The following is an 18,843-nucleotide window of genomic DNA, read 5'->3' on the forward strand; positions in this document are numbered from 1 at the left end:
AATAAGATAAACCAGAGACTGAGATAAAAATAATAAAGGCAAAGTGGTTACAGAAGGCATTTCTGAGAGAGTAACATTCAAGCTTGGAAACAGAAAAAAATGGCAATGCAAAAGATGGGGAGACGATGAACCAGGAAAAGAAAAGAGCATGTGCAAAGGTCCTGCAACAGGAAAGATCTTGGGGTGATGGAGAAACTGGAGGAAGGCCACTGTGTCTGAAGCAAGAGGAGTCAAATGAGGTTGGAGGGGAGGCAGGAAAGATAAGCAGCAGTCACGGAAGCCATAATTAATTACTCTTATTCTAAATGCAACAAGAAGCCATTGGAGAATTTTAAGTAAAGGAAACATGATCCAATTTGTGTTTTAAGAAAGTATTCTTAGGGTTGCCTGGAAAATGGGATTGGAAAGAGGAAGAGTGAAACTGATGAGTCATTGAGCTTCTTGGATGTGTAGATTAACGTTTTCATCAAATTTGGAAAGTTTTTTGTCAATATTTAAAAAAATATGTTCCCTGCTTTTTTCTCTCTCTCCTTTCCTTCTGGTACTCTCATTTTATACATGTTGGTGTGCCTGGTGGGATTTTTCTGAGGTTCTGTTCATTTTTCTTCTTTTTCTTTCTTTTCTGAGAAAAACCAATTTTTCCCCCCAAATCTCCACTGTTTTCAAGAGTTCCTATAGGCTTAAATTTCTGAAGACTCTGTTTCAAATAAAATCATTTTCTTTCAGCAGAGCTTGTGAGTTTTCTCTCTTTATGGACTGCCTCTTCCCTGGGCCAAGTCTCTGACCCACTGCTCCAGAGCTGGAGGTGGGTCCATTCTTTAGAGTGACACCCCTGCTTTATGAGCCAGTGCTAGGCTGGGCCAGTAACCTCTGGTCTCCTCATGTGGAACCTCTACCCAGTGAGTGAGCTGGGGCAAGGGTAATTGACACCCCAATATTCTTGACTTGCTATATCTACGATGGAGCCTCTGCCCTATGAGTGGGGTAGGGTGGTAGAAGGGAGCCCCCAGCCTTTTAGCCACTTTTGCCAGGAATTCAGCCTCTGCAACTCAGAACTAATGGAGATGAGAAACACTGGAGGCCTTCACCTCTTGGTCAGATACAGTATCCCTTGATTGAGAGCTGAGGGGAGAAGCAGCCCCATCTTCTTGGCCACAAGTGCCTAGAGGAGAACTTCCATCACACTGGGCAGGGGCAGGTGGGATGGAGGAAGTGGGCTGTGGCACAAGCATCACCCACTCTCTCTGTTCTTATCAAGATTTAGTATTATTCTTTTTTGTTGTTTTTAACATCTTTATTGGAGTAAAATTGCTTTACAATGGTGTGTTAGTTTCTGCTTTATAACACAGTGACTCAGCTATACATGTACATATATCCCAAAAATATGGAACGCTTCACGAATTTGCGTGTCATCCTTGCGCAGGGGCCATGCTAATCTTCTCTGTATCGTTCCAATTTTTAGTATATGTGCTGCCGAAGCGAGCACAAGATTTAGTATTATTCTTGAATAAGTATTTCTTCATTTGCTGTATGCGCTTAAGAAAATTTTCAGACTTTAATGCTTTTTAAAAATATGATCTTTACCAGTTATAGTTGTTCCAATTTTGAGCGGTTTCATGCAGCTCCTCGTGCTGCTGTTCTGGGGCAAAACTCTAAAAACACTATTTCTTGACAGTACTTGCATACTTTGTGTTCGGAAGGTAGGGGACTAAGGGTAAAACGTAACTGCTAGGACTTCTAAACTTGAACCACAAAATTACTAACGTCGTGAGGTCAGCAAAGCTTCCTAAAGATGATGTTATTAGAGTCTGTCATAAATTCATCTTCAGTAAAATTTGTTCTTTTCTGAAATCCTAAGGCCTCATTAGTATCAGAGCAAGAATTTTTACTTCTATTGCCTTCTATGTGTTTGATTTACAAAATCTGTCATCTGAGTTTTGCTGTGGCTACTAGAATATTCTATATTGTGTCTATAAGGTAAGGTAATTGACTTTTAAAATAAAACACCAGAAGCATATATAACTTTCAGGGGTACATCCTGGCTGCATCAAACAGTAAAATCCAGAAGGGATGAGGCGAGGTGTTTATACAGGGAGGTCAGGGACAGGGTCTGAGGGTCTCTGGAACAGAGGGAAGAAAGGAAGCCAAATGTCTGGTAGGAGTGGTTCAAGTGAGACAAGACTGTTGGAAAATGAGTCAACTGAGGAAAACCCAGAAGCATTAGGAAGAGATGAGAGTGTAGAAATGGGCCAGGTTAGATGAAGAAATAAAGTGGAAGCTGTGACAGCACTCTAGGCCTACTGAAATGTGTGTTCATTATATGAAGGAGGCCACCAAGCTGCTCAAAGCTTCTCTCCAGCAGGACCAGATTACCCAAAGGACAAGTGTTCTTTAACATTTCTTTCTTTCTTTTTTTTTTTTGGTTTAACAAAGGCATTTAAAATAATTCTTAAGGATCTGATCTAACAAACTAAGAACTGGGATATAAGAATGCATTTTATAGAGAATTATACAACTTTATGGATATGTTCCATGTCTCAATATATGTAAATGCAGCATCAGTTTACAAAGAACGAAGTTTTCCATCGCCAGAGGTTTTCCAGTTATAAGCATTCAAATGCATGGAACATATTTGGTTTTTTTTTTTTTTTAATTAATTTATTTATTTATTTTTGGCTGTGTTGGATCTTTGTTTCTGTGCAAGGGCTTTCTCCAGTTGCGGCGAGCGGGGGCCACTCTTCATCGCGGTGCGCGGGCCTCCCACTGTCGCGGCCTCTTCCGTTGCGGAGCACAGGCTCCAGACGCGCAGGCTCAGCAGCTGTGGCTCACGGGCCCAGCCGCTCCGCGGCATGTGGGATCTTCCCAGACCGGGGCACGAACCCGTGTCCCCTGCATTGGCAGGCGGATTCCCAACCACTGCGCCACCAGGGAAGCCCCTGGTTTTTTTTTTTTTAAATACAGTTTGGCAGATAGCCTCAGAAGTGTTTTAGCCTAAAAAAGATGTTTGGTGGCTTACATGGTATGACTAAGGCCATCTTCCCAGCACTGGCTTCCTCCTCGTTTTGTACAAAATCTCTATGATCTATGAACTCTGCAGCAAAGGCAAATATTATAAACACTACCAGCATCATCACCTTCCCCATGATCATTTTAATAATGGAGTTAATCTTATTCGAACTTCTTTAAACTCCACTACCATTAAACCGTTTTCCACTAAATCTATGGCATAATTCTATATCATATATTAACACATATATGTGGAATCTAAAAAAATGGTACAGATGAACTGGTCTGCAAGGCAGAAATAGAAACACAGTTGTAGAGAACAGACATATATGGACACCAAGGGGGGAAAGCCGGGGCAGGGAGTGGGATGAATTGGGAGACTGGGATTGACATACATACACTAATGTGTACAAAATAGATAACTAATAAGAACCTGCTGTATAGCACAGGGAACTCCACTTCGCTGTACAGTAGAAACACAACACTGTAAAACAACTATACCCCAATAAAAGAAAAATTAAAAAAAAAGACCTTTAACATTTTCATATTGAAAATCTAGACACTTATGTGATTAATGTTGTGACTGCTCAAATTTGGGGATGTATCTCCTCTTTTTGATGCACTTTAAAAGCCAATTTAAAGTTAAAAAAAAAATTACTCTCCTTTCTAAAGAATCACACCTTGATTTCTGATTTTCAGCCAGTATTATTTAATTTGTGAATATGCCTATTACTGACCATTTAAACTGTTTGATGAAATAAAAATTCATATTTTAAGGCAAGACAAGAAAACTTTAAACATAAAATTTTTCTCTGCCCTTTTGGGCTTCTGCCCTCCCCTCTAGCTTGCACTCTGCATCTGCATTATGTGTTAATAAGACCTCCCCAATGGCAGAAATAACTGTTCAACCATGAAGATCAATTTTTCTTCTTCTGGTGCCAGCCATGTAACTCCTTAGAAGATAACATTCCCTTCTCAATCCTGTAAGGCACCCAACACTCACCTTGTGCGTGTAGATATCTTTGGTGAATTTTACGTACAGTGCCAATATATTATTTCTTTTAAAGAGAGCAATTGGTGAAGAACAAACTGGTCAGACAACCTGGGCTGAACCTAATTGAAATTCTTAGCTTAAATACTTACTAATGATCTTATTAATGTTACTAGCTATCCTACTTCTATTTTGTCTATTTCACAAGATTATTGTTTCTTGCATTACCGAATGCATGACTGAGCCTCAGATAAAATTAATGATGATTAGGAGACTTGAAACAATTGACTAAACATATAGTTCCATAAGATCAAGGATTGAAATAGTGTAACGATAGACATGGGAAGAAGCAACAAGAGGGAACCATGTCCTGGACCACAACAGACTAATAAGAGAGGTGGTCAAGAGGATTTTTGCTACTGTTAACAGGACCTAGACCAGGAATAATACACTGAGTGGCCCATCAACAAAATCTTCGCCTGTCCTGGGAATGAGCATTCCTAGGACTGTGGGACAAACTGGTCACAAAATGCCCCCCAAATCTTGGTTGAAATTAAGACTGAAAGGGAAAGAATTATAAAATAAAGAATGTTGCCCACCATCCTGTTCTACAATAATCAAGTCATTAGCCACTGCAGTTGCTGACCTACAGCACAGGGTGAAGATAAAGATGAGGTACTCTGTGCTCTGGGAAAACTAGCAGAACTGGCCCTCACAGAGTTAGATATTTTCAGGAGAAAATTTTATGAACTCAATTTCTTGCATCCTCCCATACTTAGAAAAGTACCATTGACTAAGATATCATTACCTCAAGAGCAGCAGTAACCTTCTACCAAGATGCTTAATTGCATATACCCATTTGTCAAGGGGTATATGCAATATGTATAGTGCATATATATATTGATATATATACGTGTGTATATATAGATAGATAGATAGATAAATATGTAATATATCACTTACATACTGGCCTCCCCCTTTACCTCTTCAGAACAGTACTCAGAACTCTCTGAGAGACTGTCTCCTGGGTTATAACCCTCAGGTTCGCTCAAATAAAATTTTCCATTTCTTTTTTATTTTTATTTTTTATGATTAGTATTTTTTAACATCTTTATTGGAGTATAATTGCTTTACATTGTTGTGTTAGTTGCGGCTGTATAATAAAGTGAATCAGCTATACGTATACATATCCCCTCCCTTTTGCGTCTCCCTCCCACCCTCCCTATCCCACCCCTCTAGGTGGTCACAAAGCACCGAGATGACCTCCCTGTGCTATGTGGCTACTTCCCATTAGCTATCTGTTTTACATTTGGTAGTGTATATATGTCAATGCCACTCTCTGACTTCGTCCCAGCTTCCCCTTCCCCCTCCCCCTGTCCTCAAGTCCATTCTCTACATCTGCGTCTTTATTCCTGTCCTGCCCCTACGTTCTTCAGAACCACTGTTTTTTTTTTTTTTAGATTCTATATATATGTGTTAGCATACAGTATTTTTCTCTTTCTGACTTACTTCACTCTGTATGACAGACTCTAGGTCCATCCACCTCACTACAAATAATTCAATTTCGTTTCTTTTTATGGCTGAGTAATATTCCATTGTATATATGTGCCACATCTTCTTTATCCATTCATTGGTCGATGGACACTTAAGTGCTGCAGTGAACATTGTGGTACATGACTCTTTTTGAATTATGGTTTTCTCAGGGTATATGCCCAGTAGTGGGAGTGCTGGGTCATATGGTAGTTCTATTTTTAGTTTTTTAAGGAACCTCCATACTGTTCTCCATAGTGGCTGTATCAATTTACATTCCCACCAACAGTGCAAGAAGGTTCCCTTTTCTCCACATCCTCTCCAATACTTACTGTTTGTAGATTTTTTGATGATGGCCATTCTGACCAGTGTGAGGTGATTCCTCATTGTAGTTTTGACTTGCATTTCGATAATGATTAGTGATATTGAGCATCCTTTCATGTGTTTGTTGGCAATCTGTATATCTTCTTTGGAGAAATGTCTATTTAGGTCTTCTGCCCATTTTTGGATTGGGCTGTTTGTTTTTTTGATATTGAGCTGCATGAGCTGCTAGTATATTTTGGAGATTAATCCTTTGTCAGTTGCTTTATTTGAAAATATTTCCTCCCATTCTGAGGGTTGTCTTTTCATCTTGTTTATGGTTTCCTTCGCCATGCAAAAGCTTTTAAGTTTCATTAGGTCCCATTTGTTTATTTTTGTTTTTATTTCCATTACTCTAGGAGGTGGGTCAAAAAGGAGCTTGCTGTGATTTATGTCAAACAGTGTTCTGCCTATGTTTTCCTCTAAGAGTTTTATAGAGTCTGGCATTACATTTAAGTCTTTAATCTTATTTTTGTGTATGGTGTTAGGCAGTGTTCTAATTTCATTCTTTTACACGTAGCTGTCCAGTTTTCCCAGCACCACTTATTGAAGAGACTGTCTTTTCTCCATTGTATATCCTTGCCTCCTTTGTCATAGATTAGTTGACCACAGGTGCGTGGGTTTATCTCTGGGCTTTCTATCCTGTTCCACTGATCGATATTCCTGTTTTCTGCAAGTACCATATTGTCTTGATTACTGTAGCTTTGTAGTATAGTCTGAAGTCAGGGAGCCTGATTCCTCCAGCTCTGTTTTTCTTTCTCAAGATTGCTTTGGCTATTCGGGGTCTTTTTTTTCCACACAAACTGTGAAATTTTTTGTTCTAGTTCTGTGAAAAATGCCATTGGCAGTTTGATAGGGATTGCATTGAATCTGTAGATTGCTTTTGGTAGTATAGTTATTTTCACAGTGTTGATTCTTCCAATCCAAGAACATGGTATATCTCTCCGTTTGTATCATCTTTAATTTCTTTCATCAGTGTCTTATAGTTTTCTGCTTAGATGTCTTTTGTCTCCTTAGGTAGGTTTATTCCTAGGAATTTTATTCTTTTTGTTGCAATGGTAAATGGGAGCATTTCCTTAATTTCTATTTCAGATTTTTCATCATTAGTGTATAGGAGTGCAAGACACTTCTGTGCATTAATTTTGTATCCTGCTACTTTACCAAATTCACTGATTAGCTCTAGTAGTTTTCTGGTAGCATCTTTAGGATTCTCTATGTACAGTATCATGTCATCTGCAAACAGTAACAGTTTTACTTCTTCTTTTCTGATTTGGATTTCTTTTATTTCTTGTTCTTCTCTGATTGCTGCGGTTAAAACTTCCAAAACTATGTTGAATAACAGTGGTGAGAGTGGGCAACCTTGTCCTGTTCCTGATCTTAGTGGAAATGGTTTCAGTTTTTCACCATTGAGAACGATGTTGGCTGTGGGTTTGTCATATATGGCCTTTATTATGTTGAGGTAAGTTCCCTCTATGCCTACTTTCTGGAGGGCTTTTATCATAAATGGGTGAATTTTGCCGAAAGCTTTTTCTGCATCTATTGAGACAATCATATGGTTTTTTTCCTTCAATTTGTTAATATGGTGTATCACAGTGATTGATTTGCATATGTTGAAGAATCCTTGCATTCCTGGGATAAACCCCACTTGATCATGGTGTATGATCCTTTAAATGTGCTGCTGGATTCTGTTTGCTAGTGTTTTGTTGAGGATTTTTGAATCTATGTTCAACGGTGATATTGGTCTGTAGTATTCTTTTTTTGTGGCATCTTTGTCTGGTTTTGGTATCAGGGTGATGGTGGCCTCGGAGAATGAGTTTGGGAGTGTTCCTCCCTCTGCTATATTTTGGAAGAGTTTGAGAAGGATAGGTGTTAGCTCTTCTCTGAATGTTTGACAGAATTCGTCTGTGAAGCCATCTGGTCCTGGGCTTTTGTTTGTTGGAATATGTTTAATCACAGTCTCAATTTCAGTGCTTGTGAGTGGTCTGTTTATATTTTCTGTTTCTTCCTGGTTCAGTCTCGGAAGGCTGTGCTTTTGTAAGAATTTGTCCATTTCTTCCAGGTTGTCCATTTTATTGGCATATAGTTGCTTGTAGTAATCTCTCATGATCCTTTGTATTTCTGCAGTTTCATTTGTTACTTCTCCTTTTTCATTTCTAATTCTGTTGATTTGAGTCTTCTCCCTTTTTTTCCTGATGAGTCTGGCTAATGATTTATCAATTTTATCTTCTCAAGGAATCAGCTTTTAGTTTCATTGATCTTTCCTGCCATTTCCTTCATTTCGGTTTCATTTATTTCTGATCTGATCCTTATGATTTCTTTCCTTCTGCTAACTTTGAGGGTTTTTTTGTTCTTCCTTCTCTAATTGCTTCAGGTGTAAGTTTAGGTTGTTTATTTGAGATTTTTCTTGTTTCTTGAGGTAGGACTGTATTGCTATAAACTTCCCTCTTTGAACTGCTTTTGCTGCATGCCATAGGTTTTGGGCCATTGTGTTTTCATTGTCACTTGTTTCTAGGTATTTTTTGATTTCCTCTTTGATTTCTTCAGTGATCTCTTGGTTATGTAGGAGCGTATTGTTTAGCCTCCATGTGTTTGTATTTTTTACAGATCTTTTCCTGTAATTGATATATAGTTTCACAGCATTGTGGTTGGAAAAGATACTTGATACAATTTCAATTTTCTTGAATTTACCAAGGCTTGATTTGTGGCCCAATATATGATCTATCCTGGAGAATGTTCCATGAGCACTTGAGAATAAAGTGTATTCTGTGGTTTTTGGATGGAATGTCCTATAAATATCAATTAAGTCCATCTTGTTTAAGGTATCATTTAAAGCTTTTGTCTCCTTATTTATTTTCATTTTGGTTAATCTGTCCATTGGTTAAAGTGGGGGCTTAAAGTCCTCTACTATGATTGTGTTACTGTCCATTTCCCCTTTTATGGCTGTTAGCATTTGCCTTATGTATTGAGGTGCTCCTATGTTGGGTATATAAATATTTACAATTGTAATATCTTCTTGGATTCATCCCTTGATCATTATGTAGTGTCCTTCTTTGTCTCTTGTAATAGTCTTTATTTTAAAGTCTATTTTATCTGATATGAGAATTGCTACTCCATCTTCCTTTTGATTTCAATTAGCATGGAATATCTTTTTCCATCTCCTCACTTTCAGTCTATATGTGTCCCTAGGTCTGAAGTGGGTCTCTTGTAGACAGCATATGTACAGGTCTTGTTTTTGTATCCATTCAGCCAGTCTATGTCTTTTGGTTGGAGCATTTAATCCATTTACATTTAAGGTAATTATCGATATGTATGTCCTATTACCATTTTCTTAATTGTTTTGGGTTTGTTATTGTAGGTCTTTTCCTCCTCTTGTGTTTCCTGCATAGAGAAGTTCCTTTAGCATTTGTTGTAAAGCTGGTTTGGTGGTGCTGAATTCTCTTAGCTTTTGCCTGTCTGTAAAGGTTTTAATTTCTCCGTCGAATCTGAATGAGATTCTTGCTGGGTAGAATAATCTTGGTTGTAGGTTTTTCTCTTCCATCACTTTAAATATGTCCTGCCACTCCCTTCTGGCTTGCAGAAATCCTGCTGAAAGATCAGCTGTTAACCTTATGGGGATTCCCTTGTATGTTATTTGTTGCTTTTCCCTTGCTGCTTTTAATATTTTTTCTTTGTATTTAATTTTTGATAGTTTGATTAATATGTGTCTTGGAGTGTTTCTCCTTGGATTTATCCTGTATGGGACTCTCTGCACTTCCTGGACTTGATTGACTATTTCCTTTCCCATATTAGGGGAGTTTTCAACTATAATCTCTTCAAATATTTTCTCAGTCCCTTCCTTTTTCTCTTCTTCTTCTGGGACCCCTATCATTTGAATGTTGGTGCGTTTAATGTTGTCCCAGAGTTCTCTGAGATTGTCCTCAATTCTTTTCATTCTTTTTTCTGTATTCTGCTCTGCGGTAGTTATTTCCACTATTTTATCTTCCAGGTCACTTATCTGTTCTTCTGCCTCAGTTATTCTGCTATTGATTCCTTCTAGAGAATTTTTAATTACATTTATTGTGTTGTTCATCACTGTTTGCTTGCTCTTTAGTTCTTCTAGGTCCTTGTTAAATGTTTCTTGTATTGTCTCCATTCTATTTCTGAGATTCTGGATCATCTTTACTATCATTACTCTGAATTGTTTTTCAGGTAGACTGCCTATTTCCTCTTCATTTGTTTGGTCTGGTGGGTTTTTACCTTGCTCCTTCATCTGCTGCGTATTTCTCTGTCTTCTCATTTTGCTTAACTTACTGTGTTTGGGGTCTCCTTTTTGCAGGCTGCAGGTTCGTAGTTCCTGTTGTTTTTTGGTGTCTGCCCTCAGTGGGTAAGGTGCGCTCAGTGGGTTGTGTAGGCTTCCTAGTGGAGGGGACTGGTGCCTGTGTTCTGGTGGATGAGGCTGGATCTTGTCTTTCTGGTGGGCAGGACCACGTCCAGTGGTGTGTTTTGGGGTGTCTGTGAACTTATTATGATTTTTAGGCAGCCTTTCTGCTAATGGGTGGGGTTGTGTTCCTGTCTTGCTAGTTGTTCGGCCTGGGGTGTCCAGCACTGGAGCTTGCTGGTTGTTGAGTGGAGCTGGGTCTTAGCGTTGAGACTGAGATCTCTGGGAGAGCTCTCACTGATTGATATTACGTGGGGCCGGGAGGTCTCTGGTGTCCGATGTCCTGAACTTGGCTCTCCCACCTCAGAGGCCCCGGCCTGACACCCGGCTGGAGCACCAAGACCCTGTCCGCCACACAGCCAGGTATGTGGGGAGTTTCTTGCCTTTTGGGAAGTCTGAGGTCTTCTGCCAGCATTCAGTAGGTGTTCTGTAGGAGCTGTTCCACATGTAGATGTATTTTTGATGTATTTGTGTGGAGGAAGGTGATCTCCATGTCTTACTCCTCTGCCATCTTGAAGGTCCTCTCCATTTCTTTTTTAGATTGACAATTTTTTCGTTGACACACTTAACTCTTAAAGGATGCAATTTTGACAACATGGAGGATTAATCAAAGGGTCTAACTACAGGCTTAACCTTCCGAAGATCATGTCCTCGAGATCTTTGAACAGGTAACCCTATCTACTGGGATGCCTACTTTCTAACATGTAAAAGGTACGGTAAGTATGAGCAAATGATCTTGTGATTTTAACTGCTGGTCCACAGATCTGCTATTTCAAAGTTTTGGGAAGGCTTTTATGTTTTCTTTAAAGAAGTGGTTAGCCTATGGCTAACAGTTATTGAGAAAATATGACTGAAGTAATACATAGTAAGTCATGGAATGTCAAACTAAGGAACATAAGAGACATCTAAAGTTGTTTACTTGCATCGAGTCTCAACCAGAAAAGAAACTTATTGACCAGAAGTGAGAGATGAAGAGGGACCACCGGCATATAGTGAAAGCTGGATGAGACCATTCAGAGAGAATTACCATTTCTTTTTTAACAAAGGAGAATTTTCACCTTAAAGTTTCCATCTTTATTTCGGATTTGGGATATCAACATTTCAGTGGCATACACTGAGGATTATGTCAAGGTTAAAAAGGTTGTTTGTTTGTTTGCTTTCTACTGTAGCTATTATTACTTACTTGCAATTTTTTCAAGACATGAAGCATATAGTAAACCACTGATTCTTTTAATTTACTGAAATACTTGCTATAAACTGCAAATTTTTTCTACGCAGCAAATCTTCCAAACAGTATTGCTAGTGATTATATCTAAATTAGCAAAATATAAGTAATTTAGAGAATAAAATTAGGCACTAATCACTACTTCCATTAGCTTATAATTTGGGGTTGAATTTGCGTGTTTTTTTTTTTTAAAGTACTGCATGCAGCTTTACAGATATCTTAAAGCATATTTTAATATCATATTTTGAACTATATCTTTTTTGTTCACTGTCATTAAAAGAGAATGGTTTAAAGGAAAATAAAAAGGTGTCACAACTGCATGCAACACAGCTTGAGTTTCTTTTGTTATAAAGGACATTGAGAAAATTGCCAAAATCTGAATGAGATCTACAGATTAGATAAGAGTATTATATGAATGTTACCTTCCTGATTTCGATCACTGTACTGTGGTTATGTTGCCATGCCATGGAGTAAGCAGGGGTAGAGAGGAATAATTCCTGCAATTTGTTCTCAAACAGTTCAGGTGGGGAAAAAATGTATATAAGTGTGATATATATGTATGTACAAGTATATATATATGTATATGTGTCTGTATGTGTATGTATATACATATATATATAAACATCAGGGGCATTAATGTAACCCTTAAGAATTATACCAATTCAGTAATATTAAATTACTATATAAAGAGTTTATATAATATACACACATATATAATTATACACACATATATACATATACATATAAAGCATGTGTGTGTGTGTGTATGTGCACAGAAAGAGAAAGAGAGAGAAGGATAAGCAACTAGAGTAAAATGTTAACCTTTGAGAAATTAGGAATTCTTTGTACTATTCTTGCAACTTTTCTGAAAGTAAAATTAATTGAAAATTAAAAACTCTAAAAGAATAAAAAAGAGAGCATGGTTTAATAATTATGAAATTCCAAAAGTGAGCAAAAAGACCACACACTATATGTCTAGCCAATAGGTGGTGCCAATAAGTACCAGTTTTCTTTAAACAATATTAGAAAGCAAAGTTTCTAAAGGCGGTGTTCAAAAATCAGGAGCATTGGACTTCCCTGGTCGCGCAGTGGTTAAGAATCCACTTGCCAGTGCAGGGGACACGGGTTCGAGCCCCGGTCTGGGAAGATCCCACATGCCGCGGAGCAACTAAGCCCGTGTGCAACTACTGAGCCGGCGCTCTAGAGCCCGCGAGCCACAACTACTGAGCCCACATGCCACAATTACTGAAGGCCGTGAGCCTAGAGCCTGTGCTCCACAACAAGAGAAGCCACCGCAATGAGAATCCCGCGCACCGCAACCAAGAGTAGCCCGCACTCACCGCAACTAGAGAAAGTCTGCGCTCAGCAACAAAGACCCAACGCAGCCAAAAATAAATAAATGAATAAATAAATTTACTAAAAAAAAAAAATCAGGAGCATTGACACAATCTTTAAGAATTACACGAGTTCAATACTGTTGAATTAAACGACCACCTGACTATGTGAAGACAGGATGCTCAATCCCCCAAATGCAATCTAACTCTCTCAAAAGCTTCCTTTCACCTCAGCTAAATAAAGAACACTCTTCGCTTCCTCCACAGAGTTAAACTGCCCTCCTTGTATGTGTGGGCTCCTTATCTAGGTTAACTCCTTTTAACCTTCTGTGGGGGTTAAAACGTACAGTCTCGGCAGGAATGAAACCACAACACTCATGATGCTAAGGCAAAAAGTAGACTGTAGAAATTGACCTGATTAGCAAATATGATTTCTGCTAGTTGTAAGTTACATATGTAAACTACAGGAAATAGGATTTCATAAACACACAGATAATATGAAAAGATTCTGAATTTTCTCTTAGTACATACTGAACAGGAGCCAAGGATTTTTACACAATTTATTTCAAGTCGCAGAACTGAATATGTCTCAGTAAATCATACTGGCTCAGTCTTATTTCACATTCCTAGAATTCGACTGCGAACATCTATCAGAGGTGATGTTTACAATAACAATTTGCTGGACAAACCTAAACCAGGCTCATTTTAATGACTATTTTTAGAATTTCAAACTCTCACAATATGATTTTTGGATTTTAAAATTCCCACAGAGTACAACTTTGGAAATTTCGAATTACCAAACGTAACTAAATCTAACCATACAGATATGTTAACTCAATTATATTTTTATCTTTAAAAATTAAATGAATCACTTGAAATTTTCTCCCAGTTTCTAAACTCAATAAAGATAGTGGTTAATGTACCTTTGCTACATAAGTCTTAGTTTAGAGGGAAAAAACCCAGTTATCTAGACAAATCCTTTTATCTATTAAAAAGACAAGATTACAACTCCAAGAGATAGGAGGACATCAATGAAGCATAAAAGGCCTGGAAATTAGGTGGTAGAATTTGATTCTAAAACTAATTTCAAAGTTGTTATGTTTTTCTTTTTTTAGTACAATGACCAAGGAACAGCAGGAGGAAAGCAGGGAAAAAACAATACTTTGTTGAGTGAACTCAATTCTCTTGAAAATTCTCTTTGACTGCACTGCTTCCATTTAATCGACTACTCCATGGTCCAAGGAGAAAAAGTCAACGTATCTTACCACTGTGATAGTTTAAACATCAGGCACCCCAATTTCCAACTTCAATTTTGCATACCCTTGCTTCCCCCTTAAGTAAGCCATCAGATGCCTCCCTTTCAATAATAAAGCCGAGCAGCTCCTAAAACCCTATCTGTTGTTTTTATAACTGCCTTCCCTCAAGACAGGTGACAACAGAAGAATGACCCACCAAGACTGAAGAGTGGAAACTTAAATGGAAAGAGTAAAGGGCTAATTTATTAATTTTTAAAAGTTTCTTTCAAGCTTTCTCTCTCTGGAGCAGTATTTTGGAGTGATGAAGCTTAGGGCTTGTCTTGCCTTGCCTTGAGAGAGCTAGAAGGGACCAGAAGGAGACCAAAGGAATAGAAGGCAGGTAGATGCTGGCTGCATGCAGCTGGCTGGAACTCAGGCTTGAAAGGAGGAGGATGGAGAGGGGTGGGTCTTAAGGACAGGAGAGCAGACGGGGCTTTGCTGTAAAAGCCAAGTATAAAGGGTATACATTCGGCTGCGGAGAAATCTAAGCATCAAATGGTAGGCAGCAAAATGGAGGACTGATTCTGCCAAAGGGAGAGGAAACCTGGTAGACAGGGCTCTACAGTCTAACGGTTTCTTTTATTCTTTCCAAAGATGCAACAAATAGTTTTTCATTTCAGTACAATGGCTGCAAACCCAACAGGTAACACCCAGGGAATAACATGGGCTTGGATCTCACTTTCTGGTAGCCTCACACAGGATTCCAGGAAGAATAAGTGGTCAGTTGGTCAATAAAAGTGACAAAGCACATGGAACATGTGGAGCATGTCTAAGCACTCGGAGAACTTCCCAAGGAAATAGAATGTGCTGCCCTTCCTTCCTGGAGTTGATCTATGTAATCAGAAGGAAGACCTGGGAAGAGACGTTAGCAGTCAACTGAGCACAGATGAGATGTTAGAAACAAAGAGTAGGAAGGGTCAGTTCAATGATTCAACCTATCAATAATCCAGCTGCATTATTCTCAAAGTCTCCATTTAGAAGATCAAATCAGGATCCATTCTGAGAAAATGAAACAAGGTGACTTGACTAAAGAGGAAGGGGTAGAATATTCTAGATGATTACTCCAAAGTGGGTAAAAAATAATAATAGTTAACATTGAATAGACACTTATTATGTATCAAGTGCTGTGCTACATGCTTTGCATATGTTTTCTCTTTTAATCCTTCCAATAACCCTTAGAGGAAGACACTACTATTATCCCAGTAAAACTCGATTCAAACTTAGGACATCCCACTTCCAGAGGCAAAGCTCTTGGGGCTATACTCTCTAAGACATGACTCCCATCTGTAAGTAGAGAGAAATTTATGCTTTGGCTTAACTGGTATCCTGATCTCATAAGATACAGGGTCAGTTATGTTAAAGGAATCTATATGGACGTATAAATCAAAGCCCATCATTGAGTACTTCACCATGATTCAAGAGGCAACTGGGTATCACCTCAGTCTGGACAATGATATATTCAAATGACCCAATAACAGAAGGATTTTAAGGCATATTGGAAAGAGGAAAGGCTTGGGAGTTGACAAGGAGTTTGGAAAGAAGTATATTGGAGCAGGCCAACACACCCTGCTTAGTCAAGACTGAATCAATGATGGTAAGGAGGGAAGGGAATATATGGGAAAAGTCAGAAGGTCAGGGTTAGTTTTATGTTTATTTATTCACATAGGAGGCAAATGCAAGCAAATTAAGAGTAATGGGACTCTTGGGGAGAAAGAAAAAGATATACAATGGTTATAGACTTCTCCACCCAAAGTTAGTGGGCAGAAGGAAAGGAGCAAGGCATAATGAATGTGTGTGAGGCATCAAAAGAACTCAAAAAGAAAATTCTTTAAATCAAGTCTAGAGCAGCACTGCCTAACAGAACTATGATATGAGCCACCTATGAAATTAAACATTTTCTAGTAGCCACATTAAAAAGTAGAAAGAAACAAAATTAACTCCAGTAATATATTTTATTTAAACCAATATATCCACAATGTTATCTCTGAACATATAACCAACATAAAAATTATTAAGGGGATGTTTTATATTCATTTTATATGTATCAAGTCTTCAAAATCGAGTATGTATTTTACGATTACTGCACGCCTCAATCCCAGTGCTGTACTCGCCTGTCTAATGCTCAATAGCCACAGGTGGCTGGTGCCTATCAAAGTGTACAGCACAGGTACAGAATACAGTTCATGATATAGTTCACGGTATCAAGAAACTCCAAAAGGTCTGGACAAAACTAATGGATTTGGCTAGAAGTTTGCCAATGAATTTGGCAAGGTAAGTTTTTAAAAAGCAGCAGCCCTACCATCTTATTGAAGGTACATTTAAAATAAATCATTTGGTCCCTACACAGTAAGCACTACTCTAATTCCTTCACAGAAAAAGTGAAGACAAGTGTACATAGCAGTTTCTGAAGTATTCGTATTATTTCATGTTATAGTCACTACTAAAATCTCCTGGTCCTTCAGAGACTCCTCTGCCTTCAACAGTAAGTGCAAGTCTTTTGTTTATTTAGTGGTAGATGTAGGACTTTGTGTGAATCAAAGAAAAGCCAAGTTACCTCCCCAGCTCTTGGGAGAGGGAAGAAAAAACTGACCTCACCATTCACTGCGGCCTGAAGCGCTGCCACGTGTGAGCTGTGGATACTTATGGCTCTCATGGGACCGAACCACAAAGTTTCTGTCTGCAGTTACTTTTTCTTTGTGGGTTGTTTTGGCCTGGCAAGATGTGCACAGGTCTGAAAAAAAGGTGGTCTAAATTTAAATTCAGGTTCTTCTAATTGCCAGGCAAGTGGGACTATCACACAAATATCTATATTCAGGGGACTTTAAAAATCAGCCACAAAAAGCAATGCATTCAGTTCAAATACCAGCTAATTTGATTTGAGGTTTCTTTATGTAATTAAAGCACACAACTGCATAGTTTATTTTGCTTCAACATGGGTTTGAAGGTGGGATAGGGAGCAAACAATATTCACCAAGTTTTTGTCTACTGATCAAACTTTAAGACATCACTCTATATACTATATAATCTAGATATGCTATATAATACAATCTATAGTATGTTACTAGTATAAGACTACGTGACACATAATGTATCACATATAACTTATAATGCTATATTACATTTCAGTTCCTGCTGGACAGGCATGCATACGTTTTTCTATACATAAAACTGCAGCTATAGGCAGTGAAGCATGTTTTCCCTGGACTCTACTGACAAAAATTCCTGCTTATCAAACCCATTCCACACAGCAGTCATGAAACCAGGCATATTTGTCCTTTGGTTTTTAGCAATCAGTAACAACTTGGAGGTCCCAAGACTTGGTACTATAGAACAAATGCAGATACTCTACCTTGATTCAAACCAGAACAGAATATATTTTTTAGAGTTACAGCTACAAGCCTATCGTAGAAAAAGGAGACATACCAGAATGCTGACTGAGCATTTTTAGGGAGTAGAGAAAAAAACAAAGGGCTGATTGTTTCCTTCTTCAGAGACAAATAAAAGAAAGCACCTGAAATGAAAAGTGTAGGGACTCAGCCAGACCTATTTACTCACCTGCGTTGGAGCCAGTCAAATTATAACGTGCATTCAACTTCTTGATGATGTTCTCGTGGATTTGGTACCACTCACTCTCTGTATTACACCTATGAAAACATGACCATTCTGTTAAGTTTTGATGATGTATGAGATGACCTTACTAGCACACCTGCCCTTTTTGTTATACCCACTATAATGTACTTCCTTAAACCTCCTTGGAGATCTCAACAACCCACTGCAAGTGACTGTCAGTTTTGGCATAGTTGCCTCAAGATGAGCAGGAATGACCATTTCCGGTAATGCATGACCAACTACTTCATGCCACAAGTGGCTGGGATGAAGAATGCAGGTTATGAGAGCTCCCCATCCCCCCAGTCTCAGAGAACAACGCATACACTGGAAGGAAGTACAGACTAAGAGTCTGACTCACTGGATTCGAATCCTCACTATTAACTGAGTTAATGTTCTTATGTTCTTTGGGGAGTTATTTACTCTCTCTGTGCCTTGATTTGTTCATCTGTGAAATGGGGGTAAAACACTAGAACACTAAACAAGCTTGGGCTTAGGATAATGCCTGGCGTATAGTAAATGCTCAAAAAATGTTAATTCTCATTAGCGAGTCTCCACCTATTATACCATGACCAAGTTTGCTAGCATCAAAATGCAACTAATCAAGCAAAATGCAACTGAGGTTAACACAACTGGCACTGGCAAAAGGCTGGCAGGATTGACCAAAGGGTAATTAAGGTAACCCTTCCAGATTTTCCACTTCTAGGTCAAAAGGCATCTCTCCATCTTCCCACTCTGACAACCATCTATACCTTGGTCTTTCAGCTCTTGTCAGTCACTGACTCATGCTATCTTTGTATACATGGTACGTTCACCTAGGAGACACTGAAGGTTCTTGAGGATTGAATCTAGGACTGGTAGATATTTGTGTTCCCCTGAGTACTTTGAACACTGTGGGTGCTTAAAAAATACCAGCTGCATGAATGACTGGATGGATCTCCCTCTGACTGGTAACTCCTGATGGTTCGTAAATATCTGGGTCTGCTATCTCCTTACTGCTGGGCCTCCCCCAGTTAGGCTAGGGAAAGCCTCCCTTATCTGGACGTGTTTGTGAATTCACTACTATCTCTTAGCCACAA

General features: G+C 38.7%; 1 protein-coding gene and 1 non-coding gene across 2 annotated transcripts in view; both read right to left on the reverse strand.

The window, feature by feature from the left end:
• Positions 1–18,843, reverse strand: part of DOCK4 (dedicator of cytokinesis 4) — a 475,175-nt gene that overhangs the window by 194,192 nt on the left and 262,140 nt on the right. Inside the window, exon 12 of the mRNA XM_061197939.1 lies at positions 17,714–17,802. Coding sequence (XP_061053922.1) covers positions 17,714–17,802 — 89 coding nt within the window. The remainder of the gene's footprint in view (positions 1–17,713; positions 17,803–18,843) is intronic.
• LOC133097097 (U6 spliceosomal RNA) lies at positions 1,379–1,486 on the reverse strand. Its single transcript, XR_009701970.1, has one exon. It is a non-coding gene; the product is annotated as a U6 spliceosomal RNA (small nuclear RNA).

The sequence above is a fragment of the Eubalaena glacialis genome, chromosome 8 (assembly GCF_028564815.1).
Source record: "Eubalaena glacialis isolate mEubGla1 chromosome 8, mEubGla1.1.hap2.+ XY, whole genome shotgun sequence".
Taxonomy (NCBI): domain Eukaryota; kingdom Metazoa; phylum Chordata; class Mammalia; order Artiodactyla; family Balaenidae; genus Eubalaena; species Eubalaena glacialis.